Source organism: Podarcis bocagei, assembly GCF_964188305.1.
Source record: "Podarcis bocagei genome assembly, chromosome: 3".
In the NCBI taxonomy this organism is placed as follows: Eukaryota; Metazoa; Chordata; class Lepidosauria; order Squamata; family Lacertidae; genus Podarcis; species Podarcis bocagei.
This window is the reverse complement of record NC_138127.1, coordinates 54,359,886-54,372,153: the sequence shown is the minus strand read 5'-3', so window position 1 is coordinate 54,372,153 and position 12,268 is coordinate 54,359,886. Positions and strand designations below refer to the sequence as shown.

Genomic DNA, 12,268 nt, shown 5'->3' with positions numbered 1-12,268 from the left:
AGGAGGACTGCTTAAATCATGCTACTTGGAAAAGATATTGAATATTATTTGATATGCCCATGATCCAGCCAAAAGTAAGCACTTTGACATTCCATGGTTTTCAGTAGGAAAGCTAAGCAACTGTTTAAGTCTGTAACTGTAAGGTTCATAAAGTGTTTCAATTATAAGGGAAGGGACAGGTTTGGGGGGGGGGAGCAGGGGGCTTAATGAAATCCACAGATCCTACCTCCCAATTTTAGCAAAATCATGTCCCTCCATAGTTTTCTAAAAACAGTAACACAAAGGCAATGCCTCCTTCCCCTGTAATTCAAGTACTGGGAGTAAGTCCATTGAACTCCATAGCATTTACTTCTGAGTAAATATGTATGCTTACCACTATGCTGAATGGGAAGGGAGAGGATAGATATTTTAACTAAAAATCAGAAATGTTTGTTTTTGCTGCAATGCCTATAAATAACCAAAGGATAAAAGAGATAAAAATAAATTACCCCCGGATTGGAAGTAAAACTTTTTGAATCTACTCTGGCTCTATAGCCAGTTCTTATTTGCTTGTTAGCATACTTGCTATTTTTCCCCCAGCTTTGCCATAAACTTTCTTCATCCTTCCTAATCATTATAAAATAGTACCAGCAACTTAACAGGGTATCTGGGACAAGGCAATCTTTGCAGCGGGTGCTGGATGCTGGCATTTTGTTCTCAGGAAGTTGTTCACAAATCTATCTTCTTCCCGTCTGCTTGCAGCTTCCTAAAAGTTGGCACATGTCATGCGACCTGACACGATATCACGATTCATAAAACCCCCACCAGTCAGGGATACCTTCTGAACTGAGGTGCAGTCTAGAGAAAGTTAAAGGTGCTTAAGGACCCCTGATAGGAAATGACCAGGTTCCAGTGTAGAAAAGGGACTGGAGCTCTGAGAACAAGGTTTGCAAGGAGGCCTTGGACATCTCTTGTTAAAGGTATCAGGTAAAAGGTGGAGGCAAAGATTACCTCCTCCTGAGACCCTAAAGAGCTTATGCCAGTCAGATTGGATTGGGGTGGGGATCCTTCTTCAGGCCTCCTTCCCTCATGGAAAGCCTCCTGTGTAGGGTGGAAGGATCAGCCAATTTTGGTTCTCTCGATTTCTCGTTTTTCCATTTTTAAAAAACAAACAAACAAAAAATAAAAAACCACAGACTTCTTTATTGAAAGTTAGAAATGGTTTCTCTTTTTTGTTTTCTCTCTTTTATTTATGTCTCATCCTGTTTAGTGGACATATAATTATGTATTTCTCCATGTTCCAATCTTAAATTCAGCTCTCTGCATTTCTGCAGCAACCTGCAGGAAATCCCTTAGCATTTTAGCATGAATATCTCATAATAAACACATTTTTCCATGCAGTTTTGACTAATGGACCCATTCTTGCAAACAATCCCCACCTAATATAATATGTTTTTGTATGTTATTTTCATAGATACCTTCATTTTTATGCAGACTTTTCCCTAATACATGCATTGATGGGTTGGAGATCTGCAAAATTTGGATAAGTGAGAATTCCAAAGGCCAGCTGGCTGTTTGTTTCGGAAAGTGTGAGGCTGATAGATTTGGCATTAAACGCATAATGAATCAAATTCCCCCGCCATCCCTGTTCCTGGGGGCCACATGCGTGTAGTGGGTGGGGTCAGAACAAATTTAGGTCAGAACAAATTTAGGTGGAGCAACAGGCATGACTCTTACCCTTGTACAGTAAACATCAGAGGTTTTGACATAGTGTCGCATTCCCCTCCCCACACCCAAATCTCTCTGTCATCCTTTCAGGCTAGCGAGAGGCCTAATTATAGTTCAGGGAAGCATTTCAACGGCAAAAAGCTCTTGAAGAGGGCACAAAATAGGGCCATTGGGGCTGTAGCCTGAGACTAGAGCTGGCTTCCTCAACCTCGGCCCTCCAGATGTTTTGAGACTACAATTCCCATCATCCCTGACCACTGGTCCTGCTAGCTAGGGATCATGGGAGTTGTAGGCCAAAAACATCTGGAGGGCCGAGGTTGAGGAAGCCTGGACTAGAGTGTGTGTGGATTGGGAAGGAGTTAAGCTTAGGAAGAGGGCCTGGAAAATGGCAAGGCCTGCTGTTCTCCAGCCTTGGATTAAACAATGCTGGGGTAGCTGAGCAAATAGTCTAAGATAGTATAAAGCAGCTTCCTGTGTATGATTAACTATGCTTAACTTCTTCTTTTTAACCAGATTGCCCCAGAGAGGATTAAAATATAAACCCTATATATTAAATCCAAATCCTGAATTTTAAGTCTTCTGAGTTTATGTCACTAAACCACTTTTTATCCAATGAATCAGGGATTAGGTCTTCAAAATATCCTCAAAGTAGAAAAGATGTTAGATCATTTTAAGCACGGCATTTAAGAAAGAACAATGGACAGTCGGGCACCAGTCATGTGCATTCAAGAGCAAGTGGCTCCGTAGGAAAAAGACTTCTCTAGCCAGGAGGACTGAGAAGCAGTGTAAGGGAAGAAGGAATCTCCCTTCTTGAATTGGTGGCAAGCTCGTTTTGCTCTGAATGCTCCTTTTAATGCAGACATTTTCATATATTTATGAATTACATGCTAATATATCTAATTCTATCTCCACCCTCACATTTTTCATTCCTTCACCGCATAGCAAGAAGTTTTCAAACTGATTAAAAACATTCCAAAATTAAATCAGTTCCTCTGTGGCTTGATTTGCACACTATGGAAAATAAGACTTTTAAAGCAGGATGCTTTTTTTCTTAAATCATAATTAAATATGCAAATACTCTCACTAAATTTGGCCATGCAGTTAAGTCACTAATCAGATTGCCGGAATCCTTAAAATTGCAATTGCATGCTTAAATAAAATGGCCAGAACCCTTATGCACATAGCCCTCCTGCTCTCTTCTGCTAAATCATTTCTTTGATAGCAAAGCAGCACTCATGGAAAACTGTGCCCTTCTTCTTGTAACAAATATAACCAAGTCATCATTTTGGAACGATTCTATTTTGTCCTTTAACATATTTCATTTATGTATTTATTAAAAATTATATCCCACTGTTCTTCCACTTACCCATGACAGTTAGTAATCCATATATTAAAATAACAGGTACAGTGGTACCTTGGTTCTCAACTTAATCCATTCCAGAAGTCTGTTCCAAAACCAAAGTGTTCCAAAACCAAGGCTCGTTTTCCCATAGAAAGTAATGCAAAATGGACTAATTCATTCCAGACTTTTAAAAACAACCCCCAAAACAGCAATTTAACATGAATTTTGCTATCTAACGAGACCATTGATCCACAAAATGAAAACAATAATCAATGTACTGGACTATAAAATAAATAAGACAGTCTTGTAAATGATAAAAATTAAAATAAACTTTTTTTTCTTACCTGCACTGATGATAGTCATTGTTTAGATAGGGTTTTTTTTTATTCATTTCCACAGTCACACAATCAATCAATCAGTAGCTGAACTAGGTTCCACACAGTCACAAAAACAAATTAACCAAAAAACCTCAAAAACAAAAACACAAAATAAATAGCAAAAACAAAAGCGCCCAACTTAATCCGTTCCAGAAGTCCGAAATAGACTTCCGAAATATTCAAAAACCAAGGCGCAGCTTCTGATTGGTGCAGGTGACCTGGAAACAATAGCCAATAGTCGCATCGGATATTCAGCTTCCGAAAAACGTTCGGAAACTGGAACACTTACTTCTGGTTTTTCGGCATTTGAGAACCAAGACTTTTGAATACCAAGGCATTTGAGAACCAAGGTACCACTGTATTAGAAAAAATAAAATCCACATAAACTTAAATCAACAAAAAGAAAACTCTGAACAGTGGCAGACTTCTAATTTTAGCTGAGTGTTTCTTGTTACAGACTAGCTGTGGATGGGCCCTTTGGAGCAGCAGCAACAGATGCGTTTCAGTATCAAATTAGTGTCTGCATTGCAGCAGGAATAGGAGTCACTCCTTTTGCTTCCATTCTGAAATCGATTTGGTATAAGTGCTGTAATCTAAGCACGGGTCTGAGACTGGAAAAGGTAATCAGTATTGTGGTTAGATATTTCATTTGCAAATATGCTTTGCATCACTTGCTCATTTGGGGGATCATTTCAGTAAATAACCATCATGGTTGTACTAGTCACTTGCCTTCCAGCTAATGTCCCAATTCTATTAACTTGTGGCATTCTGTGTAAGGGAGGCAAAGCTGCCTGGCTTTTTCCTAGGCAAATCCTATCTGTAGCTGCTTATTCTTACCTTTGTTCAACACTTATCGAAATGGCCCACAGTATTAAGATTCTTTGGGAGAAGCCATGACTGTGGTGTGATGCTGCTTTAAACGTATAGCGCAGATGGGGCCTTGAACTCTGCATAAATACGTTAATATGATTCTAGATATTCTAGAAGTCTGGACTATATTTCACCCAATAGAACATATGTATTGATTATGACTTGAACTTCATAGCCTAGTAAACAGACTTCATTTTGTGCTGACCCTGTTGCATTATCTTCCTTCTCTGATGTACACTATATTGGTCAGTTTGGTGATATAACCCATATCCTATTTTCATGCTAACCCACTGGGGTGGGAATTAGCTTTATTTGATTCCTGAAATATGGTTGTATAGCCTGCATTTAGTAATATCTAGTGGCTGGATTGTTGTTGTTTAACTGTGTCAGTTGGCATTCATGATGCCAAAGTGCTGGTGCCCTGCTAGTGATAGGGGTTGAGGTGAATTATTAATTTCCATTCCTCCCCACTTTTTTCCAGTTCCGCATGTATTCCACAAACAAGGTAATGCGTTGAGGGGACGTGTCTGGCCCTTGTAAAAATGCTGTGAGGTGTGTCCCTGAAACTCCCATTTTACCAACAGAAAACTGATAGTAATTGTACATGAACTCATTATGAAAATTAAGTCTAAAAAGAGGTGCAATGTAGCGGCTAAGTGTGTGAGATGTAGTCCAGGAAGCTCCTAGTTTAAATGTTACTTCAGGTGTGACTCATTAGGTGGACTTAGTTAAGCCACTCTTCTCAGCCATCTGCAATATGGATAAAAATAAAGATCTACCTCAGTGGGTTGTTGTAAGAATTACTGAGGTAAAGGATGTGAAGTGCTTTGAACACTTAAGAAGTGCTATAGAAATGTTGGTTACTATTCTTATATTGATTGCCAAAACTTGCCAAATTCTTATATTAGTTGCCAGAGCATCCTGGCTTGTCAGATATTTGAACCAAATCTCCCTGGTCCAAGTCCCTTGTGCTGTCATATTACTGGAAGCAGTTTAGATGGAGCATTAAGAATGTCTACATCTCAGTGCCTTAGAGGCAGTGGCTGTGATTTTCAAAAATCCGTTTAAACTGTATATGAATGACTGCTGGAGTATGTTTAAAAACTCTACATCGTCAATGCTGGATAGAAAATCAAGTATAAATTTACACCTGAGCACAGTAGCCAGCTATAAGATTAGCTACTTATCTCCAAATAAATAATTTAAGAGCCATATAGGACGCCCGATGAAAGCTTGCACTTTGTTGAATTGTTTTACTTTCCCTTGACAGGTTTATTTCTATTGGATTTGCCGAGATCCATCTGCCTTTGAGTGGTTTGCTGATCTCCTGTGCTTGCTGGAAGCACAAATGGCTGAGAAAGGGAAAGCCCATTTTCTAAGCTATCACATATTTCTTACTGGCTGGGATGAAAGTCAGGTATAAATGAAATCTTATGGGACTGAGTTACTGAATCTTACTTTTCCAGGACTGCAGCCTAAGGAACAGTAATCAAATGAATGCCTAATCACATAAAGCGTAGCTTCCTTAGAGTGAATAGTTGTAACATTTGTCTTTTGAAAGTATTCATTCCAACTATATTTACCACCGTAGTCCCAGGTACACCACTTGATGCCAGGTTCTCTGCAGATGCAGGAGCACCCAAGCCCTGGCAGATTGGCAGCCAGATCTGCAACTGCTCCCCAAGCCCTCTTCTCTTTAGTTCTTCTCTTATACTTTCCTCTCCCTCCTTCCAGCTTTCCTTTCCCCCTTGACTCTGCCTGCTCCCAACCCCTTAGGGCAGTGCCACCCTGTCCACTAAATTTCTGTTCATGGCACTTCACAATTTCTCCCACAACTTGCACATTCATCTCTACTAACTATTTTGGTTAACTGAAACAGGAAGGCACTGGGGACGGATTTGGGGTTATCTTCTACCTATACATAATTTGGGGTTATCTTTCAGGAGTTTGATGACCAGGGCAAGTACTGTGCAGTCTGCTACACAAACTGATGCCACTGTGATAATAAAGAAAGGAATGCAAGGTTGGAAGCAAGGGATAAGGGGTATGAATATGCAGCTGGGAGATGGGGAAAGAGAAGAGGGAAGGGAGGCATAGCTACAGAAATCCATTATCTCTTGCTGACCTTGAGCAGATGCTGCATGATGTATGTAGCTTAGCTACCCATGTGAATCTGCTTGCTAATGTGGGAAGTCTGCATGCCAGCACCACATGCCACTCATGAGATTGGGCAGGTCCACAATGGATGCCGATTCCAGAAACATCCACAGAATGTTAACATTTAGAGCAACAATACCATGGTCATAACTAATGAAGATGTCTTATGAACTGTAGAGTTGGGACCACAAGGGTTATGTATAGTCCAACTCCCTGCAATGCTGGAATCTTTTGCCCAATGCGGGGATCGAACCCATGACCCATGACCCTGAGATTAAGAGTATCATGCTCTACTGACTGAGCTATCCCAGGAGAATATGAACTTGGAATATAAATCCCATCAGCCCAGCCAACATGGTCAGTGGTCATTTGGAGGGCATCCCTGATCTAGACTTTTGAGTGCCTCTTTTAGTCTGTCCCTCCATATTTTAAGATTATAGCCTTTCCTTTTTTACTTGAAGGTGATGTTAAACTTGCTGGTTCTCAAATAATTACCTTTTGGTTCTCAACAATACAGGCTACTCATATTGCCTTACATTATGATGAAAAGTTGGATGTAATTACTGGTTTGAAACAAAAGACCTTCTATGGACGACCAAACTGGGACACAGAATTCAAACATATAGCAGAAAATCATCCTAGGTAAGGCAAATTAGCAAGTAATGTCATTATACTGCATTTTCCCCAGTGAGCTAGGTAGGGAAGAAAAATTGTACCACTTTATCAATAACACTTTCAATAATAATTTGAGCTGAGTTCTTATGCTGAAAGCATCTTTATGTGTAATAAAACTTTAGATGAAGAAATCTTGGATAGACAATGCCAATAAAATCTAATTTTTGGACAGGAGAATCTAATATTTGAAGTATTAAAATATCTTGGCATTTGTCCAGCTATAATTGAAAGACACAATCCAATTATTGTTCAGCACAAAGGACAAAGTAACACTAATTTCCCTTGAAAATGGTTATTAAAGAGATAAACAGTGAGGCCTTTTTCTTACGATGTCAAGGATGTGTTTGTTCCCCAACATAATTGGCTGTGGATGTAAAGACAATGCTCTTATGTTATTAGTTCATCTCAGCTTGAAAGGTCTAAGTTGAACTCCAGAGTTTTGCTAAGAAAAGCTTAGAAAAGGCTTATTTGTTCCCAGTAGCCTCTGAAGCAGTCACTGCAGCTTATTTTGTCTTCATCACCCAGAAAAAGGACATAAACAAAAATATTTTGTGGTTTCTTAACAGCAGTAGGGGTGTGGGAGAAATTCAATTCAGTTTGCATTTAAAGGTGAATCTATGTAATCTGAAACGGTGTGTATACCAAAATGCAGCCATCATTTGAAATTTGCATTTCTTCAAATTTTGCAATCTAGTTCTCCAAGTAATTTATACAGTTTGAATGAATATGCATATACTAATGAAAGTAACATGTGAAAAGTGCATTATCTTAGGGCAGATTGCTTTGCAAAAATGTGTATATTAGGCAGAATTATATACAAGCATGTGTATACAAGCAATACAGTATTAGGAGAAATTCACACTAAAATGCTGGTGAATTTTCATGAAAATGTTTTCTTTAATTACAAGCTGTTGTGGAAATGTGGAGAAGTGAATGTAAGACTGGAAGAATTAGAAATTGAAATTGACAGACCCATCAGTCCCTGTTTAGCAGTGCCCACTATTTACCTACCAGTTGACCAATAAGAATGTCTTCTTAAATAAGAAAAAAATGCATGGCAATCCTTTGTATGATTACTCAGCTATAAGCACTACTGAGACAAGCGAAGCTTACTTCCTAGTAAGGATTCAAGCCTTAGGAATGATATATATGGAATATAAAATATACAAATGGAATCTATCCAGTGGACTACCTTATCCAGAGATACCTAACCATTGACTTGGAAGGCCACATGAAATTAGTTGTGATACACAAAATGACAGAATATAAAGTCTTTGCTTTCAAGTCCATATAGTTCATGCTTTAAAGGATTTTTTCCCTATAAAATGTTTGATGTGTGTTTAGCCCTATGACCCTTTTAAAGGGTGACTTTCAGAAACAGACAAAAAAAGCTCCAGGGCAGTGCAAACTTCATCTTGCTATTCAGTGTTCTGACACCATCCCCCAAATAATGGTCATGAAGCTGGAAACATATTTCCCATGCTCTGTAATAAAGTTGGCATTACATATTATTATCCCCCCCTTTCTTTCCTTCTGATATTAATCTGGGTATCTTGCTTTTCTTGGCAGCAATAACATTGGTGTTTTCTTCTGCGGACCTAAATCTCTGTCGCAAACCCTTCGAAAGAAGTGCAGCTGGTATTCCTCTGCTGATCCAAGAGGTGTTCAGTTTTACTACAACAAAGAAAGTTTCTAGAATCTAGACCCCTTTTGGAAATAGTAGCTGACAGCTCTGTTTGGTGTATTTTTCTTTTTCTTTCTTGATTTTGGTGGAATTATGTCATCTTGAAACAGAGCATTTAGCATTCTGTGTTTAGTAGAGGAATTTACTTTGTCCTTAAATTGCAACCCGAGATTGCTTAGAGTGAGTTTGCTGCTTTAAAAACAACAGCACAGGAGTGGAGAGAAGTTCTCACCAGCTCAGTAGTCCCACGTATTCTGAGTTAGACAAGTGCTAAGCAAACAGGTTACCTGAAAAACAATCTTCCCCTCTCCTCTATGAGCATTAGGATTAGCAAATGGGACTTGGCTGTTTTTCTATCAGCTTATGCTAACCTGGAGGTGGGGTATTTCAGTGGCAGCACGAGTGTTGTAAAATGCCCTCCCTGCTGAAATATGAGAGGTCCCAGAAGTACCTGTTTAGGCAAGCGTTCCTCTGAATTTGATTTTTTTTAAAAACTGCTTCAGTTGTTGTGCTTTTTAACTGGCTTGTTTTATTGTATATTTTCATTAGGGATGTTTAAATGCTCTGGTGGAATTGTTATTGTGTTATTATGTTTAAATTTTATAATTGATTTTATAGCTGTAAACCACTTAGAAGCCATTTTTGCATATAAGCATTATATAAATCAATAAACAACAGCAATAATAATACATATAAATTCTAATACATTTAGATCATGCTTAGAATAAAAAAGTGATGGGCAGAACCTCAGTTCTCCAGTCCCACCATCTAGGCACAGCACATTAATAACAACAACAACAATTGTACTCCATTTGGTGGTCTGGATGAGAATCGGGTTTGTGTGGTAGTGAAGATACAACATGTGTTACTATTGTGCAGTTTTTATAGGAACAAAAGAACCAGACCTATCTGTCCTGTAAGGTCTTCTGTAGAGTGATATAGCCTTATTGGTCATAGATACACAATCTCATGAAACTGAATCAGTTACAAATCTTTATAGCGTGGAACACAAAGCTTGCAAGCTCAGAATTATTAAGGAGCACTGGGTCTAAGTTTTTCTGTATTGTTCAAGGCTTCCCTGCATCCCCTGGCCCTTTATTATGTATTTCTTTACAGCATTTATATCCTGCCCTTTAGCCAAAAAGGCTCTCAGCACTGCTTACAGAAATCAGTTTCAGGTCCTTCCCCTCAGGCTCATAATCTACAAAGACATAACACACGAGGAGGGGAGCAAGCTTGTCACACAAGGGACAGCCTGAGCCAGTGCAAGCCTGAGCTGGAAAAGAGGTGTGTGGGTGCCTGAAATGCCTGAGCCCCCAACCCCCCCTCCAAACCAGACATTTCCTTTAAACTGTAAAAATCTGCCCAGATGAGTATGTTGGCGCTCAAAAAGAGGACACGTCCCGGTTTCCCCAGATGTATGGCAACCCTACACAAGAGCTCCAAATATACTTTAATTGCACAACCTGAATGTGCCTGGTATGTGATTGAATGCCACCTGAAAATAGTAACAGTCTGGAAGTGCCCCTAGATCCAGATTAGTTACCTTCTATGCTTTCAGACTGTTCTGCTCCCCCTTTTTCTCTCTACCTGATTCAACTCCATCTGTTTTTAGATTCTAGCTGAGATCGTAACATTTTTCCTACTCAGGTGCTTTGCTACTTCCCTCCTCTCCCTGTAAGTTCTGTTTTTCTTTACTCTGGTCATTGGTAAACCATTAAGAATATGTATTTGAAACCTGACACTCACATACTTCATGGTGAAGTTTCCCAAAAGTGTGGGGGAGGGGAGAATCCATAAAAACTCCAAAGAATTAGCACATAAATAGCAGTAGATTTGTTCGGCAGTAAACAAAAGAAAGGCATTGCGGTTGTACTGAGGTGTAAAATACGGATCAAGGGGATCAGATAATGCGTTTACTGATCCACGCAATAAAACCTGAAGTGCAAAACATCCCATGTGTGTCACCAGATGAACAAGACAAATGACAACATTATACATACATGCACGTACAAGGCAGTGGTAAAACACTAAAAAAACACAAAAACCCAGTGAGAGTATACAGAGCAAGAAACCCTGCATATTACTGAACGCTACAGTTATAGTTTATAATCTTCTGTTTGGGGACCAAATTTGTATGGAAAGCTTGCTATAAAAGGCGCAGTTGTACTATGATTGAGTTTAAGGCTGTATATCTTTATTTCCAAATAGTTTTAAAAGATGTGGTTTTTCTTCTTCTTTCCCCTCTGTATGAAATGATTAATGTGGGGCATTGGCAGGAGCCACAGAGTAAGTGATGAATGAATCTCTGTGGTGGTTTGCCTGGAGGCTTCCCTTCGCCTCAGTGTTGTACTGAACCTCAGAGAAACTTGACACATTAAAAATATAAATTTCATAGAGAAAGAAACATCAAGCTTTTGTGAAGAGGAGTGCTGTGCGGAAACAAGGATCAGCTGCTACTCTGTTGAAGAAAGAAGCGGTAATTTCCGACAGATCCAGAGTGGTTCTTTTAATGGAGCCTATATAGGAAGCAGCAAGCGTAGTGTCTGAAGTACCGTGCTCTCATTCCCCACAACCTATACTTAGGGCAGCCTCCTGCAACAAGATGTAATGTTTTTGCTTCTAGCTCAATGTGGCATCTCTTCACTGCTTTGATTTATTCTCGCTTTTGCAAATCAATGTGGTATGCTACAGAAGATGCATTTTGAGTTCTTGCTGTAGTTGACTGAGTAGCAGAAGTGTTATCACTGTGAGAGGTGAATTTCCCTGGTATCAGGGTGAGTGACTTAGAATGAAAAGGGGGGAAAGGAAGGAGGTGGGGGAAAGATTGGCGAGGCTTGTTAGACTAGAATGAAACTGTATTTACACTGAATGAAGATCACTTTATTATGGATGCGGTTGAAATCAGAAATGGATAATAGGATGAGGATGTATAGAACCCTGCTGGGAGAAGTGCTATTTTACCCATTGACTACAACTTTAGGAGTGCATATTGCAGCTGTGCCTGGAGTGAGGTGGAATGAAGGGCAAAACAAAATAACAAACAGAAATGAATTTGCTTTTTGGATATGTGAAGCTTTAGCAAAGCTGCAGAACTGAAATAAACATCACATAGACCTTGTTCTTGAAGCCTGAGTTGCAGTGGCGTAGTGTAGTCTTGAGGGGGGCAGAAGGGTGGTGACCATGGGCACAAAATTCTCAGAGGCTCCCTTGAGCTTCTGCCCCTTTCTAGAGCCATGGGGCGGCAAACTGGGCCTGGGCTGGGCCTTAGAAACTGAGGTCGCACCTCCTTCTCCTTGTGGCTGGCAAAGGGATGCCCTGCCCCTTGGCTGGCTGAGCTGGGAAGCGCTGGAGCCATCAAGTCAAGAGGGTATGTGGCCACCAGCAGCAGCAGTGCTGGCACCAGCAGCTATGTGCCTCATGGGCTCCACATGCGCCCCTCAGGCACATGCCTCC

At 39.9% G+C, this 12,268-nt stretch overlaps 1 protein-coding gene across 3 annotated transcripts in view; it reads left to right on the top strand.

Moving 5' to 3' along the window:
* The window catches only part of NOX3 (NADPH oxidase 3), a 33,483-nt gene extending 23,616 nt beyond the window's left edge, over positions 1–9,867 (top strand). For all 3 annotated transcript variants that reach the window (XM_081187440.1, XM_081187441.1, XM_081187439.1), the window contains 4 exons: positions 3,884–4,046; positions 5,567–5,713; positions 6,971–7,095; positions 8,698–9,867. In XM_081187440.1, coding sequence (XP_081043566.1) covers positions 3,884–4,046; positions 5,567–5,713; positions 6,971–7,095; positions 8,698–8,824 — 562 coding nt within the window. In that variant the 3' untranslated portion in view covers positions 8,825–9,867. The remainder of the gene's footprint in view (positions 1–3,883; positions 4,047–5,566; positions 5,714–6,970; positions 7,096–8,697) is intronic.
* The last annotated feature ends 2,401 nt before the right edge of the window (positions 9,868–12,268 follow it).